The sequence below is a fragment of the Macaca thibetana genome, chromosome 10, assembly GCF_024542745.1.
Source record: "Macaca thibetana thibetana isolate TM-01 chromosome 10, ASM2454274v1, whole genome shotgun sequence".
Lineage (NCBI taxonomy): Eukaryota > Metazoa > Chordata > Mammalia > Primates > Cercopithecidae > Macaca > Macaca thibetana.
The window spans coordinates 11,395,465-11,408,240 of record NC_065587.1 but is presented as its reverse complement, the minus strand read 5'-3'; the positions used below and the strand labels follow the sequence as shown (position 1 = coordinate 11,408,240).

Genomic DNA, 12,776 nt, shown 5'->3' with positions numbered 1-12,776 from the left:
GTTGGTGTCTGCAGGAGAAGTAGTGGTTAGGGCAAGGCCCTGCAGAGACAGATGCTGGCTGCAAGCCCCAGGTCTGCCGGATAGGGCCGGCCTCCTCCACCCCAGTCAAGGGCTGGTCTGTTTTTCCAGTGCCTGGGGCCACCCAGTGTGCTGCCTTGCTCACATCTAGCTCTTCAGCAGATCCAGCAGCCTCTGAGCACACTCTACACCCTCCACCCTGGTGGAAGCCACCCTGACTCGCCTGGGCAGTTCCCTGTGGCCTCCTGGCTTCCCCTGCCCTGCCCTTGAAGTGCCCATCCATTCTCAGCAGAGCAGCCAAAGTGAGCCATTCACACCAAGGTCAGGCCATGGCCTCCCTTCTCTGAATCCTCCAGTGAAAGCCACATTTCCAACCGTGGCTCCAGGCCCTGTGTGATCTGGGTTCGCTCCCTTCCCCCCATGTCCCCTTGCTTGCTCCGTCCCACCGCCTTGCTGTTCTTCACTCGTGCACACACACTCCTGCCAGGGCACCGGTTGTGTCTTCCGCCTGGAACATTCTTCCGTGGCGCACTCTCCTGCATGGAGTCTCTGCTCATGTCACCTCCTCGGTGAGCCTGCCCTGCCCGCCCCATTCATTGCTGGACATACGACGCACTCGCTCCTGCCCGTTACACGCTTTGTCTTTCTCCAGAGCACAGCCTCTTTGGGCGCGCAGTTTTCCGACCTGACTCGTGTGTTTGCGGTTTAGGCAGCCTCCCTACACTGCTGGGTGCTGAACAGGCTCCCTGAGGGCAGGGATTTTGGTCCGTCCTGTCTCCCCATGTTCCCAGTGCTCACCGAGGTGCCTGGCACACGGGGCTCTTGCAAAATTGTTGCTGAGTGAATGAGTGACATGGGTTGGGTGAGCACCCTGTGGCATGTTGTATGGATCAGATGCCACAGGGGCTGCACCATCCACTGGGTTGTCTTCACTGGTCATAGGTGGACTCCTCAGGGGCCCTGTCACTCTACTTGGATCGAACTTGGCAGCTGGAAGGGGCTCAGGACAGCTTTAGCCCTGGACACAACCCCGTGATTGACCCTACAGGGTCCAGTATGATCCTTCTATTGTGCAATGCTGTGCAAGTGACATCATCTCCACAGCCTCGGTTTCCTTATAGAAGGGGACCTGTTTCATGTTGGGAGGATTCAGTGCAGTCACGCATAACATGCTTAGGACAGTGTCTGGCATGTGAGCCTCAGTGACAGTTTTATTGTTACACCTGATGGTGTGTCAATGCTTTATTGTTTTTGCTTTTGAGATAAGAGTCTCACTACCGTGCCCAGGCTGGAGTACAGTATTGCGATCTCAGCTCACTGCAGCCTTGACCTGCAGGGCTCAAGCAGTCTTCCCACCTCAGCTTCCCAAGTAGCTAGAACTACAGGCACGTGCCACCACGCCCTGCTAATTTTTGTTTTGTTTTGTTTTGTATAGACGGGGTTTAGCCATGTTGCCCAGGCTGGTCTTAAACTCCTGGACTCAAGCAATCTGCCCACCTTGGCCTCCCAAAGTGCAGGGATTACAGGGGCATGAGCCACTGTGCCCAGCCTTGATGAAGCTTTGTAATGGAAGCTGAGATGCCACCAACTGGGGCCCAGTTTGGTTCCATGGCTTTAGCCCACAGCTGGGCCACCTGCACTACAGAGGGATCTGGTGGTCTCAGCTGTCATGAGGGAGAGAGGCGCTGGCTTGAGAACCAGAACTATGTTCAAGTCCTGACTCGGCCACCTCCTTAATTGTCCTTTTGGGAAAATCTTGCCATCTTTCTGAGTCTCGTTTTCTCCATCTGTTAAAACAGGGCAGTTTAAATGAAGTACCAGAGTGGTTGAGAGATTTAAATGAGACCCTGAGTGCCAGTGCTTATTTGTTCCATTTTATTTATATGCTGTCTCAATAAAAAAACGAAAAGACAAAAAGGAATTGAGCTGAAAAGGATTGAAACTGTGCGGGCAGCTGCAAGTGAAGGAGTCCAAGAAAATGCTGTCTGTGAGGCACTGTTGACATGCTCGGGGCTAACCACTGTGTGCTTCTGAGGCTGTGTGCTTCTGAGCCTCCTAGCAGCCTGAGTGATGAGGGAAACATGCTCAGATCCTTGATTCTCAGCAGCAAGCCAGACTAAGGCCTTATTAAGGGGCCCTGCCCTGAAGGCTCCAGTGACTCAGAGGGGAGCTCCTAAGCACTGGTGAGTCCGTGCTCAGAAGGGCACAGCTGGCTGCGAGTAACTAGATCCTGAAAGCCAGCCAAGGGGCAGCTGGGTCAATCTGACCTTAGCAGGTCCACGGAAGCCCTTTACGCCAAGCAAGCTGTTTTCTTGCCTCTCTGAGTTCCTCTTACCTTGCTTTGCTAAAGCCTTTGTTCGTGCTGCCAGGGGATTTAGAGTCTGAATGGCAGCCCCAGGCCATGCCCTCCCCATAGCTTACACCAGTTGTGTAACTTGGAATGTCCCCCACAGAGGCAGGTCCCAAGTAGAGAACAATGGCCCACTAAGGCCAGGCACAGTGGCTCACCTGTAATCCCAGCAGGCAGATCACCTGAGGTCAGGAGTTCAAAACCAGCCTAACCAACATGGTGAAACCCCACCTCTACTAAAAATACAAAGTTAGCCAGTGTGGTGGCGCATGTCTGTAATCCCAGCTACTCAGGAGGCTGAGGCAGGAGAATTGCTTGAGGCAGAGGTTGTGGTGAGCCGAGATTGCACCATTGCGCTCCAGCCTGGGCAACAAGAGCAAAACTCCGTCTCAAAAAAAAAAAAAAGAAAGAAAAATAGCCCACCAGAAGGATCCAGGCTGCCTTTCCAAGTCCTGAAACCCCATGAGTAGTTTGCTCTGGAAGTTTCCGCCATGCTAACCCTGGCTGCAGTATTGCCTTGTGCCTGGTCCTGGCTGCAGCAGGAACTCCTAGCCCCTTTTGCTCACCCTGCTGGTCCAGCCCAACTGGTCTCACTTTGCCAGACAAGGGCTGGAATCCAAAATGGAGAATGAAGTGCAGAAGACCCACTTCAAAATGTTATCAAGGGGCAGCCCCTCCTTCCAAACGCCAGTGGAGAACAGCCCCAGCTCCGCTCTGGGACATCTACCATTTACCAGAGGTCAGGCCCCTATCCCAGATTGTTCTACCTGCCTGCAGTCAGCTGTGCCCACTCCGTGTGGGCAGCTCCAGGGGGCAGGTATTTACTAGAGGAGGGATATCTGAGCTCGAATGGGGCAAGCACTGCCCTGTCAGGATCAACAGCTTGACTGCTTCTTACCAGCCTTCTCAGGACTTCTCGCCAAGCTGAGGCCATGAGGGGCACCTGGTGCAGAGCCCAGCTGCCTGGTTCACACTCCAGCTCTGTTGTGACTTTGGGCAGGTCCCTGAAGGCCCCTAAGTCCTGGTTTCCTCCTCTATAAAATAAAAGAGTTGGAGGAGATGGTCCTTAAAATTTCCAGATCAATCGTGTTATGATTCTGTGCCTTATGACCATGTGGCTTAGAGAAAATTACATTGGGGGCATCTAGCCTTGAGCATTGAAAGGAACAAGAGCTTATGGAGCACATGCTGCATGCCAGGAACTCTGTGCCCATTTCACAGATGGAGAAACTAAGGTTCAGAATGATGAGGAGTCTTGATTTTTTTTTTTTTTTTTTTTTGAGACGGAGTCTCGCTCTCTTGCTCTGTCACCCAGGCTGGAGTGCAATGGTGCGATCTCGGTTCACTGCAACCTCCACCTCCTGGGTTCAAGCGATTCTCCTGCCTCAGCTTCCCGAGTAGCTGGGATTACAGGTGCCCACCACCATGCCCGGCTAATTTTTGTATTTTTAGTAGTGACGGTTGGCCTCACCATATTGGCCAGGCTGGTCTCCAACTCCTGACCTCAGGTGATCCACCTGCCTCGGCTTCCCAAAGTGCTGGGATTACAGGTGTGAGCCACCGTGCTTAACCCAAGTGCCTATGTTTCCACCCTACCTTGCTGTCCTCAGAGTTAAAAAGTAGGGAGGCTGGCCACGGTGGTTCATGCCTGTAATCCCGGCACTTTCAAAAGCTGAGGCGGGCAGATCACTTGAGGTCAGGAGTTCTAGACCAGCCTGGCCAATGTGGTGAAACCACATCTCTACTAAAAATATAAAAATTAGCGGGGCATGGTGGTGCATGCCTGTGATTCCAGCTACTTGGGAGGCTGAGGCAAGAGAATTGCTTGAACCTGAGAGGTGGAAGTTGCAGTGAGCCGGGATCTCACCACTGCACTCCAGCCTGGGTGACAGAACGAGACACCATCTCAAAAAAAAAGTGAGGGGGAGAGCATGACCCAGAGAAAGAATCAAAAATAAAGAGAAGCCACAGGTGGGAACATTTTAAGAATATCTAGGTGGGACAGTGCCAGATGCCAAAGGCAAGGTTTCTGTCTCAGCCTTTTCTGTGACTCACTGGGTCCCCCCGGACAGGTCACTGGTCCCACTTGGCCCCACCCAGCATTTTCACTGGTCAAATGAATGTAAACTCCTGGCCTGCCTGCCCACCTGCCTAGACTCAAGGGTGAAATGAGCTGGATGGCTGCAGTCGGAGGTGCTCTGTGGCTGCACGGCTCATTCATAAAACGAGGCATCCAAATCCAGTGTGGGGTTTGGCTAATGGTGACATTCCAATGTCCGTTTCCTAGTTGTGACAAATGTCCCATGGTGGTGTCAGCTGGGAGCAATAGGGTGAAGTGCGTGAGGAAGCCTCTGTGCTGTCGTCTTTGCACCTTTTCTGATAATCTACAAATATTCTAAAATTAAAAGTCTATTTAGGCCAGGCACAGTGGCTCACACCTGTAATCTCAGCACTTTAGGAGGCCGAGATGGGCGGATCACCTGAGGTCAGGAGTTCGAGACCTGCCTAGCCAACATGGCGAAACCCCATCTCTACTAAAAATATAAAAATTAACTCGGTGTGTTGGCGTGTGCCTGTAATCCCAGCTACTTGGGAGGCTGAGGCGGGAGAATTCCTTGATCCTGGTAGGCAGAGGTTGCAGTGAGCAGAGATCGCACCACTGCATTTCAGCCTGGGCGACAGAGCAAGACTCTGTCTTAAAAAAAAAAAAAAAAAAAAAGGCCGGGTGCGGTGGCTCACACCTGTAATCCCAGCACTTTGGGAGGCCAAGGCGGGTGGATCACGAGGTCAGGAGATCGAGACCACCCTGGCTAACACAGTGAAACCCCATCTCTACTAAAAATACAAAAAATTAGCCAGGCGTAGTGGCGGGCGCCTGTAGTCCCAGCTACTCGGGAGGCTGAGGCAGGAGAATGGCATGAACCCAGGAGGCGGAGCTTGCAGTAAGCCCAGATCACACCACTGCACTGCAGCCTGGGCGACAGCGAGACTCTGTCTCAAAAAAAAAAAAAAAAAAAACTTATTTAAATTGGAGAATAAGAATATACAAGCATCTCCATCCCACAACCATAAACGAATTGATAAATCAAACTGTATAAATGTATAGCAAATGATTATATCATGAGTCATGATACAGAGTGATTTATTCACAATAGCCAGGTAATATGTGGGATTTAAAAGGAACTGGTACATTTATTTCTACTGATACCAAAATCTTTTAAATCTATCATTGATTGAGGAAAACAGCTTCGTTAGACTTAGTGTCCTGTATGGTAATGTTTGTGAAAAATATTAAACCCAGAATAGAAAAATTGCATAGAAAGCCAGAGATAGACCTCAAAATTTTTTTATTTTTTTAGGTGGAGTCTTGCTCTCGTTGCCCAGGCTGGAGTGCAATGGTGCAATATTGGCTTACTGCAACTTCCACCTCCTGAGTTCATGTAATTCTCCTGCCTCAGCCTACCGAATAGCTGGGATTACAGACATGCACCACTACAGCCAACTAATTTTTGTATTTTTAGTAGAGACGGAGTTTCACCATGTTGGCCAGGCTGGTCTCAAACTCCTGACCTTGTGATCCACTGACCTCGGCCTCCCAAAGTGCTGGGATTATAGGCATTAACTACTGCACTGGCCGACCTCAAATTTTTATGCCTGGAGATTAGTAAAGGGCATGGGATAATGAAGGGGAACTTTTATTTTATTTTTGAGACGGTGGCTCAGTCTGTTGTCCAGGCTGGGGTGCAGTGGTGCAATCATGGCTCACTGCAGCCTCAACCTCGAAGTCTTTTTTTTTTTGAGACGGAGTCTCGCTCTGTCACCCAGGCTGGAGTGCAGTGGCCGGATCTCAGCTCACTGCAAGCTCCGCCTCCCGGGTTCACGCCATTCTCCTGCCTCAGCCTCCCGAGTAGCTGGGACTACAGGCGCCTGCCACCTCGCCGGCTAAGTTTTTGTATTTTTAGTAGAGACGGGGTTTCACTGTGTTAGCCAGGATGGTCTCGATCTCCTGACCTCGTGATCCGCCCGTCTCGGCCTCCCAAAGTGCTGGGATTACAGGCTTGAGCCACCGCGCCCGGCCAACCTCGAAGTCTTAAGTGATCTTCCCACCTCAGCCCCCTGAGTAGCTAGAACCACAGGCACATGGCACCACACCTGGCTAATTTTTAAATTTTCTGTAGAGATGGGGTCTCACTGTGTTGTCCAAGCTGGTCTCAAACTCCTGGGCTCAAGCGATCCTCCTGCCTCAGCCTCGGAAGGTGTTAGGATTACAGGCGTGAGCCACCGTGCCTGGCCTAATTTTATTCCTTAAATATGTTAGAATAAGTGTTTTCCCTTGAGAGCTGTGAGTTTTTTCAGTGAAAAAGTATTCAAAATGTTTGTCAGTATGTCCATAAAAACGAAGATAGGAGAGGAGGGACAGGACCCGGGAGGGCAACCTGCAGCCTGCTCTCGCTGTCCTTTCCTCCGGCAGTGTCGGCACTGCGGGTTGAGCTTTTCCCAGGGCGCATTTTGCTCCTGGAGCCAAGTCTAGCAGAGCAGCCATACAGTCAGGGTGGGGTGGGCCAGGCGGAGGAGCAGGCTGCAAAGGGGACACGGTGGTGGCCTGGGGGTCTCAGGGAAGGGCTGTGGGAGCACAGGGGTGTCCTCAGTGCTAGAGCTTTCAGGGGCCTTGGTACCGCGAGCTGTCTCTTGGGGGCAGAAGGTCACTCCATGCAGGGGCAGCAGGTGCTGGCCACCACATTCTCCAGCAAGGTGACAGCAGAGGCCTCCTAGGGTCCCCTTCCTAGGAAAGGAGCCTGGGCTGCCCTGATGGGTCTGCTGTCTCTCTCTCCCACAGGATGAAAATGAGACGCTACAAGCTCTTTCTCATGTTCTGTATGGCCGGCCTGTGCCTCATCTCCTTCCTGCACTTCTTCAAGACCCTGTCCTATGTCACCTTCCCCCGAGAACTGGCCTCCCTCAGCCCTAACCTGGTGTCCAGCTTCTTCTGGAACAATGCGCCGGTCACGCCTCAGGCCAGCCCCGAGCCAGGAGACCCCGACCTGCTGCGCACCCCGCTCTACTCGCACTCGCCCCTGCTGCAGCCGCTACCGCCCAGCAAGGCGGCGGAGGAGCTCCACCGGGTGGACTTCGTGCTGCCCGAGGACACCACCGAGTATTTCGTGCGCACCAAGGCTGGCGGCGTCTGCTTCAAACCCGGCACCAAGATGCTGGAGAGGCCGCCCCCAGGACGGCCGGAGGAGAAGCCCGAGGGGGCCAACGGCTCCTCGGCCCGGCGCCCACCCCGGTACCTGCTGAGCGCCCGGGAGCGCACGGGCGGCCGGGGCGCGCGGCGCAAGTGGGTGGAGTGCGTGTGCCTGCCCGGCTGGCATGGACCCAGCTGCGGTGTGCCCACCGTGGTGCAGTACTCCAACCTGCCCACCAAGGAGCGGCTGGTGCCCAGGGAGGTGCCGCGCCGCGTCATCAATGCCATCAACGTCAACCACGAGTTCGACCTGCTGGACGTGCGCTTCCACGAGCTGGGTGACGTGGTGGACGCCTTCGTGGTGTGTGAGTCCAACTTCACAGCTTACGGGGAGCCGCGGCCACTCAAGTTCCGGGAGATGCTGACCAACGGCACCTTCGAGTACATCCGCCACAAGGTGCTCTATGTCTTCCTGGACCACTTCCCGCCCGGCGGCCGGCAGGACGGCTGGATCGCCGACGACTACCTGCGCACCTTCCTCACCCAGGACGGCGTCTCGCGGCTGCGCAACCTGCGGCCCGACGACGTCTTCATCATTGACGACGCGGACGAGATCCCGGCCCGGGACGGCGTCCTCTTCCTCAAGCTCTACGACGGCTGGACCGAGCCCTTCGCCTTCCACATGCGCAAGTCACTCTACGGCTTTTTCTGGAAGCAGCCGGGCACCCTGGAGGTGGTGTCGGGCTGCACGGTGGACATGCTGCAGGCAGTGTACGGGCTGGACGGCATCCGCCTGCGCCGCCGCCAGTACTACACCATGCCCAACTTCAGGCAGTACGAGAACCGCACCGGCCACATCCTGGTGCAGTGGTCGCTGGGCAGCCCCCTGCACTTCGCCGGCTGGCACTGCTCCTGGTGCTTCACGCCCGAGGGCATCTACTTCAAGCTCGTGTCCGCCCAGAATGGTGACTTCCCGCGCTGGGGTGACTACGAGGACAAGCGGGACCTGAACTACATCCGCGGCCTGATCCGCACCGGGGGCTGGTTCGACGGCACGCAGCAGGAGTACCCGCCCGCGGACCCCAGCGAGCACATGTATGCGCCCAAGTACCTGCTGAAGAACTACGACCAGTTCCGCTACCTGCTGGACAACCCCTACCAGGAGCCCAGGAGCACGGCGGCGGGAGGGCGGCGCCACAGGGGTCCCGAGGGAAGGCTGCCCGCCCGGGGCAAACTGGATGAGGCTGAAGGCTAGGGCTGCATGATCTGATAGGGCTCGTGGCAGGGCGGGGGTGGTGACGGCCCCTAGCGCTATCTCCCTGCCTCCTGCCAGCTCCGTGGTTCTTGAGAGGACCAGGAGTGGGTGGGGAGTGGGAGTGGGGGTAGGGTTTCCCTACTTCACCCTTGTGAATCAAGGGTCAGGTCTTTGAGCTCAGAAAACATGCCTCCTGTTGGGAGAGGGCGCAGGCCGTGATGGCTGGGTGGCCCTTCTGACTGCCAAGACTGCTGTGGCTGTGGCCAGGAGGTGCCACTGGAGTGTGTGTGGTGGTCCCTGGGTAGCGGGGGACGGCAGGCAGGGCTGGGGAAGACAGCCTGCAGGGTCCCACCAGGCAGCCTCTGGGGCGTGGCCAGACCAGGAAAAAAGCCCACCATTTGGCATCCCTGGGTCTTGGGCTAGGTGTGGGAGACCAGCCTGCCAGGAGGACCCAGGGCTCTGTAAGTAGATGCATTTGGGTCCACGGGGAAGCATGGACGCCTGGGAGGGAAGAGATGAAAAACCACATCCTACCAAGAGGAGGTGCTGAGGGATGCTTTGCAGTGTTGTCAAGTGCTGGGCCAGAGGGAGACAGAACTCCGCCGCCTGCCACAAAGGACAGGACCTGGCTGCCCTGAGTCTGTCTCTCTGCTCCCCTCAGGTTGTCGTAAGCCAACACAGGGGCCTGGAGAATCCTGAGGAGCTTTCCTTTGGGTTCCAAACCGGGCCTTGACGTTCCTTCTCCCGTTTTTACATTGCTGTCTTGTGGACTGTGCACTCAGTCCTTGCAAGGCCAGGAGTCCAGTTGTAAGTGGGGCCTTGAGGGGGAATTGGGAAGGAGAAGACCGACATGAGGCCTCTGCACGGATCCGTCTCTCCCTCCCCATCACCCCTTCCTTCTGACACCCAGTCCCACCTGCAGTCACTATTGTGCCCCTCCTTGGGGCAGGCTGGCTGGGGGCCAGGAAGGGGCCATGAGGCTGCCTTGGGCCCAAGAAGGGACAATAAGGCCAGTTGTATGCTTCCTATTTCTCATAGCTTGCCTTGGTCGAGATGTCTTTGTTGGAATTGAGTCTAAGCTGCTGTGATTAAGAGACCCTGAAATACAGTGGTTTAAGCAAGACAGAAGCTTGTTTCTAATTAGTCTAGATTGAGATGGCCCAGAGCTGGTAGGGCAGCTCTGTGTTTCTTCATACGCACCTTCCAATTTTGGGTACACAGTGGCTGCTCCAGCGCCAACCCTCCTGTGAGCATCCAAGCCTGAGGGAAGCAGAAATAGGCAAGAGGGGCACACCCACTTTTTGCTAAGGGCATGAGCCAGAATTGGCAGGCTCACCTCTGCTGGCCTCTCATTGGCTGGGTCTCAGCCACATGGCCACAAGCAGCTGCAAGGGAACCTGGGAAGTGTAGTCTTCAGTGCGGCCGCCATGTGTCTGGCCTCACCTTGGGAGTTCTCTTATTGATAGAGAAGAAGAGAATGGATATGGGGGACCAGTAGCATCTCTGGGAGAGGGAGAGGGGGCAGCAATAATTCAGTCGTCAGATCCAGCTCTCATTGTCAGAGTTTCCGGAATAGCTTGTTCCTGTTCCCCTCACTGTGCAGCCCAGGGCAGGGGGCAGTGAGGAGCCTGCAGCTCTGTGGGAAGGGGAAACGCCCCCTCCCCTCGGCCCCTCAAAGGCTACCCAATGATGCTGGTTTGCAGAGCTGGCCTGTGGAATGGCTCATGTTTGTGCGTGTGTGTGTGTATATTTATGGGCATGGGTGCATGCTTGGTGTGTATTTGTACATGTCTGTATTGCTGTGTCCCTGTAAATACATGCTTGTGTGTGGATGGGGGAGGCCAGGCCCAGGTGTCCTTCGTCAGGCCTGTGGCCACACCTCCTGTAGCTCCCCAAAATGACTGAGGCGGAAAGCCCTTGGGGAGCCTAGAAAGCAAAGCTAAAGGGGATGCAGGGTCTGTCCGTCTGTCTGTCTTTCAGTCTGAGGAATGAGAATCCTCCTGACCTGAGGGCTGTGCAGCTGAGAGCCCACTACCTCCCCAGCCCCTCTCAGCCCCAGCCACATGATCCCACCCGTCCCCTCCCCCACCTCCAGTGGGGCCATCTCCGGTTGTCTTATTGTTGGGGGTTTCCTGATGGGCCAGAAGAGGAGGGCATCTCCTTGCCACAGCTCTGCTGGGTTAAGTGCCCAGTGAGGGCATGGTGTGGGGGGCTGGCCTCAGAGCAGCCACTGGTGGGCAAGCGTGAAGTGGGCTGAGGGGCTCTGAGCCACTTCACTCCCATCTAGGGGACTGCCCCCATGGAACTCCTTTGAAGTCACAGCAGCCTTCCTTTCTGTTTCCTCTTGGGGCCGAGAGGTGGCTCAAGAAGTCAGGGTCCCTGTGGCTCTGGGTCAATCCAGGCCAGGCTGCATCCCACAGACAGGGAGTCTCACGGCTCCTGATCATGCCCAGGCTCTAGCCTGGGGCCTCCCTCCTTGGCAGCTTCCTCACCCCACGCCCCTGGCACCCTCAGTTGCTGTGGGGATGCCCCTCCAGGGCACCAGCTCAGGGCTAAGGGAAGGAAGACAGGAGCAGCTCAGAGCTGCCAGGCCCTGCCTTCCTCACAGACCTGGTGGGGCAGGGCCTGTTCACAGCAGCAGGAGTGAAGGCCTGGCCATCGGTGGAGAGGACAGCTGTTAGAGGGGTGGAGGCCAGGGTGCGGGGTTGAAGAGTTTCACATATCATCACAGCATACACTGGGAATCTGGTGGAGGTAGAGGAACCCAGGGCCACTCCCTCAGTACAAAGGGAAACCAAGCTGAATGTGACCACTGCTGCCATGTCCCATGTCCACGCTTCTCCCCGGGAATAACTGGCCCTGAGACCCCTAGACCCAAGGAGGCCTGTCCATGCCAAGCATCCAGGAAGCATGGCCGGCCCTGTCCACCCATGGGTCACGTTGGTTCCCAGGGGCAGCATGGGAGAGCTTTGGGGGCAAAAGGGAGAGTCCGGGTGGGGAGACAGGACTTGCCCAAGCAGAAGGCAGGACCCTGGGAAATGTATAATTTAAGGACATCAATAATAGTATTATTTTTTTTTTGTAAGGGAAAATCAATATGTACATTCTGAAATCATTTTCTCTGTAAATGGTTGGATTTCATTTCACCCTTAAAGGGATGCTTAAAGGAGAAGATAATATTAATAATAAAAACAGCTACAAAGTCTGAATTGTGTGCATATGTGGCTGGTTTGTGGGTGCTCTGGGGCAGGGAGGGGTGGGAGGAGGTGTCTCTGGTCTTGCTAAAGACACCCTTGCTTCTGGATCCATGGCGTGCAAGACCTTCCTGAGGACTGGATGGCCAGTGGGGTGAGGGGGCTGCAGGGAGCACCTTCACTTAGGGACGAAGTGTCCCCCAGCCGCAGGTGGAAGCAGCTGGGAAGTGGAAGATGCTGGGCCGAGGTCTGACAAAAGGAAGCAGAAGTGGGCCAGGCTCCTAGGACTGGGTGCGCCCACCCTCCTGCAGTGGGCAGGGACCCCTTTGGGGATCTGGATGAAGGCTTTGGTGCCTCTGCAGCGAGGGAGTGGTTCTCCAATTCTGCTCTGGAGCATCAAAATAAGTGCTCCTGCCTCAGCAGTTTTTCCTGTTGAGTTCTAAATGCCTCATCCAAGGTCACAGCCGTGTCGATTCTGGGTCTGGACTCTCAGCACCAGGTCCTCTGGACTCCCAGGAGCAGGTATCTCTGTCCCATGGAGCCGACCTTGGACTTGTGCTTGGACAGCGCCTGGAGCCTTGGGATGTGGGCACTTCCAAGGAGCTTCCTCTGGGCCGGGTGGACACTGGAGTTGTCCTGGGAGTCCCCTGTGTGTGTCCTAAAGAGAATCTGAGGTGGTAGGAACAGACACTTTTTTTTTTTTTTTTTTTTTTTTTGAGACGGAGTCTCACTCTGTCGCCCAGGCTGGAGCTCAGTGGCACGATCTCCACTCAC

At 55.3% G+C, this 12,776-nt stretch overlaps 1 protein-coding gene across 5 annotated transcripts in view; it reads left to right on the top strand.

The window, feature by feature from the left end:
* The window catches only part of MGAT3 (beta-1,4-mannosyl-glycoprotein 4-beta-N-acetylglucosaminyltransferase), a 38,047-nt gene extending 26,034 nt beyond the window's left edge, over window positions 1–12,013 (top strand). For all 5 annotated transcript variants that reach the window (XM_050806217.1, XM_050806218.1, XM_050806222.1 and 2 more), the window contains exon 2: window positions 7,206–12,013. In XM_050806217.1, the coding sequence (XP_050662174.1) occupies window positions 7,207–8,808 (1,602 nt within the window). In that variant the 5' untranslated portion in view covers window position 7,206 and the 3' untranslated portion in view covers window positions 8,809–12,013. The remainder of the gene's footprint in view (window positions 1–7,205) is intronic.
* The last annotated feature ends 763 nt before the right edge of the window (window positions 12,014–12,776 follow it).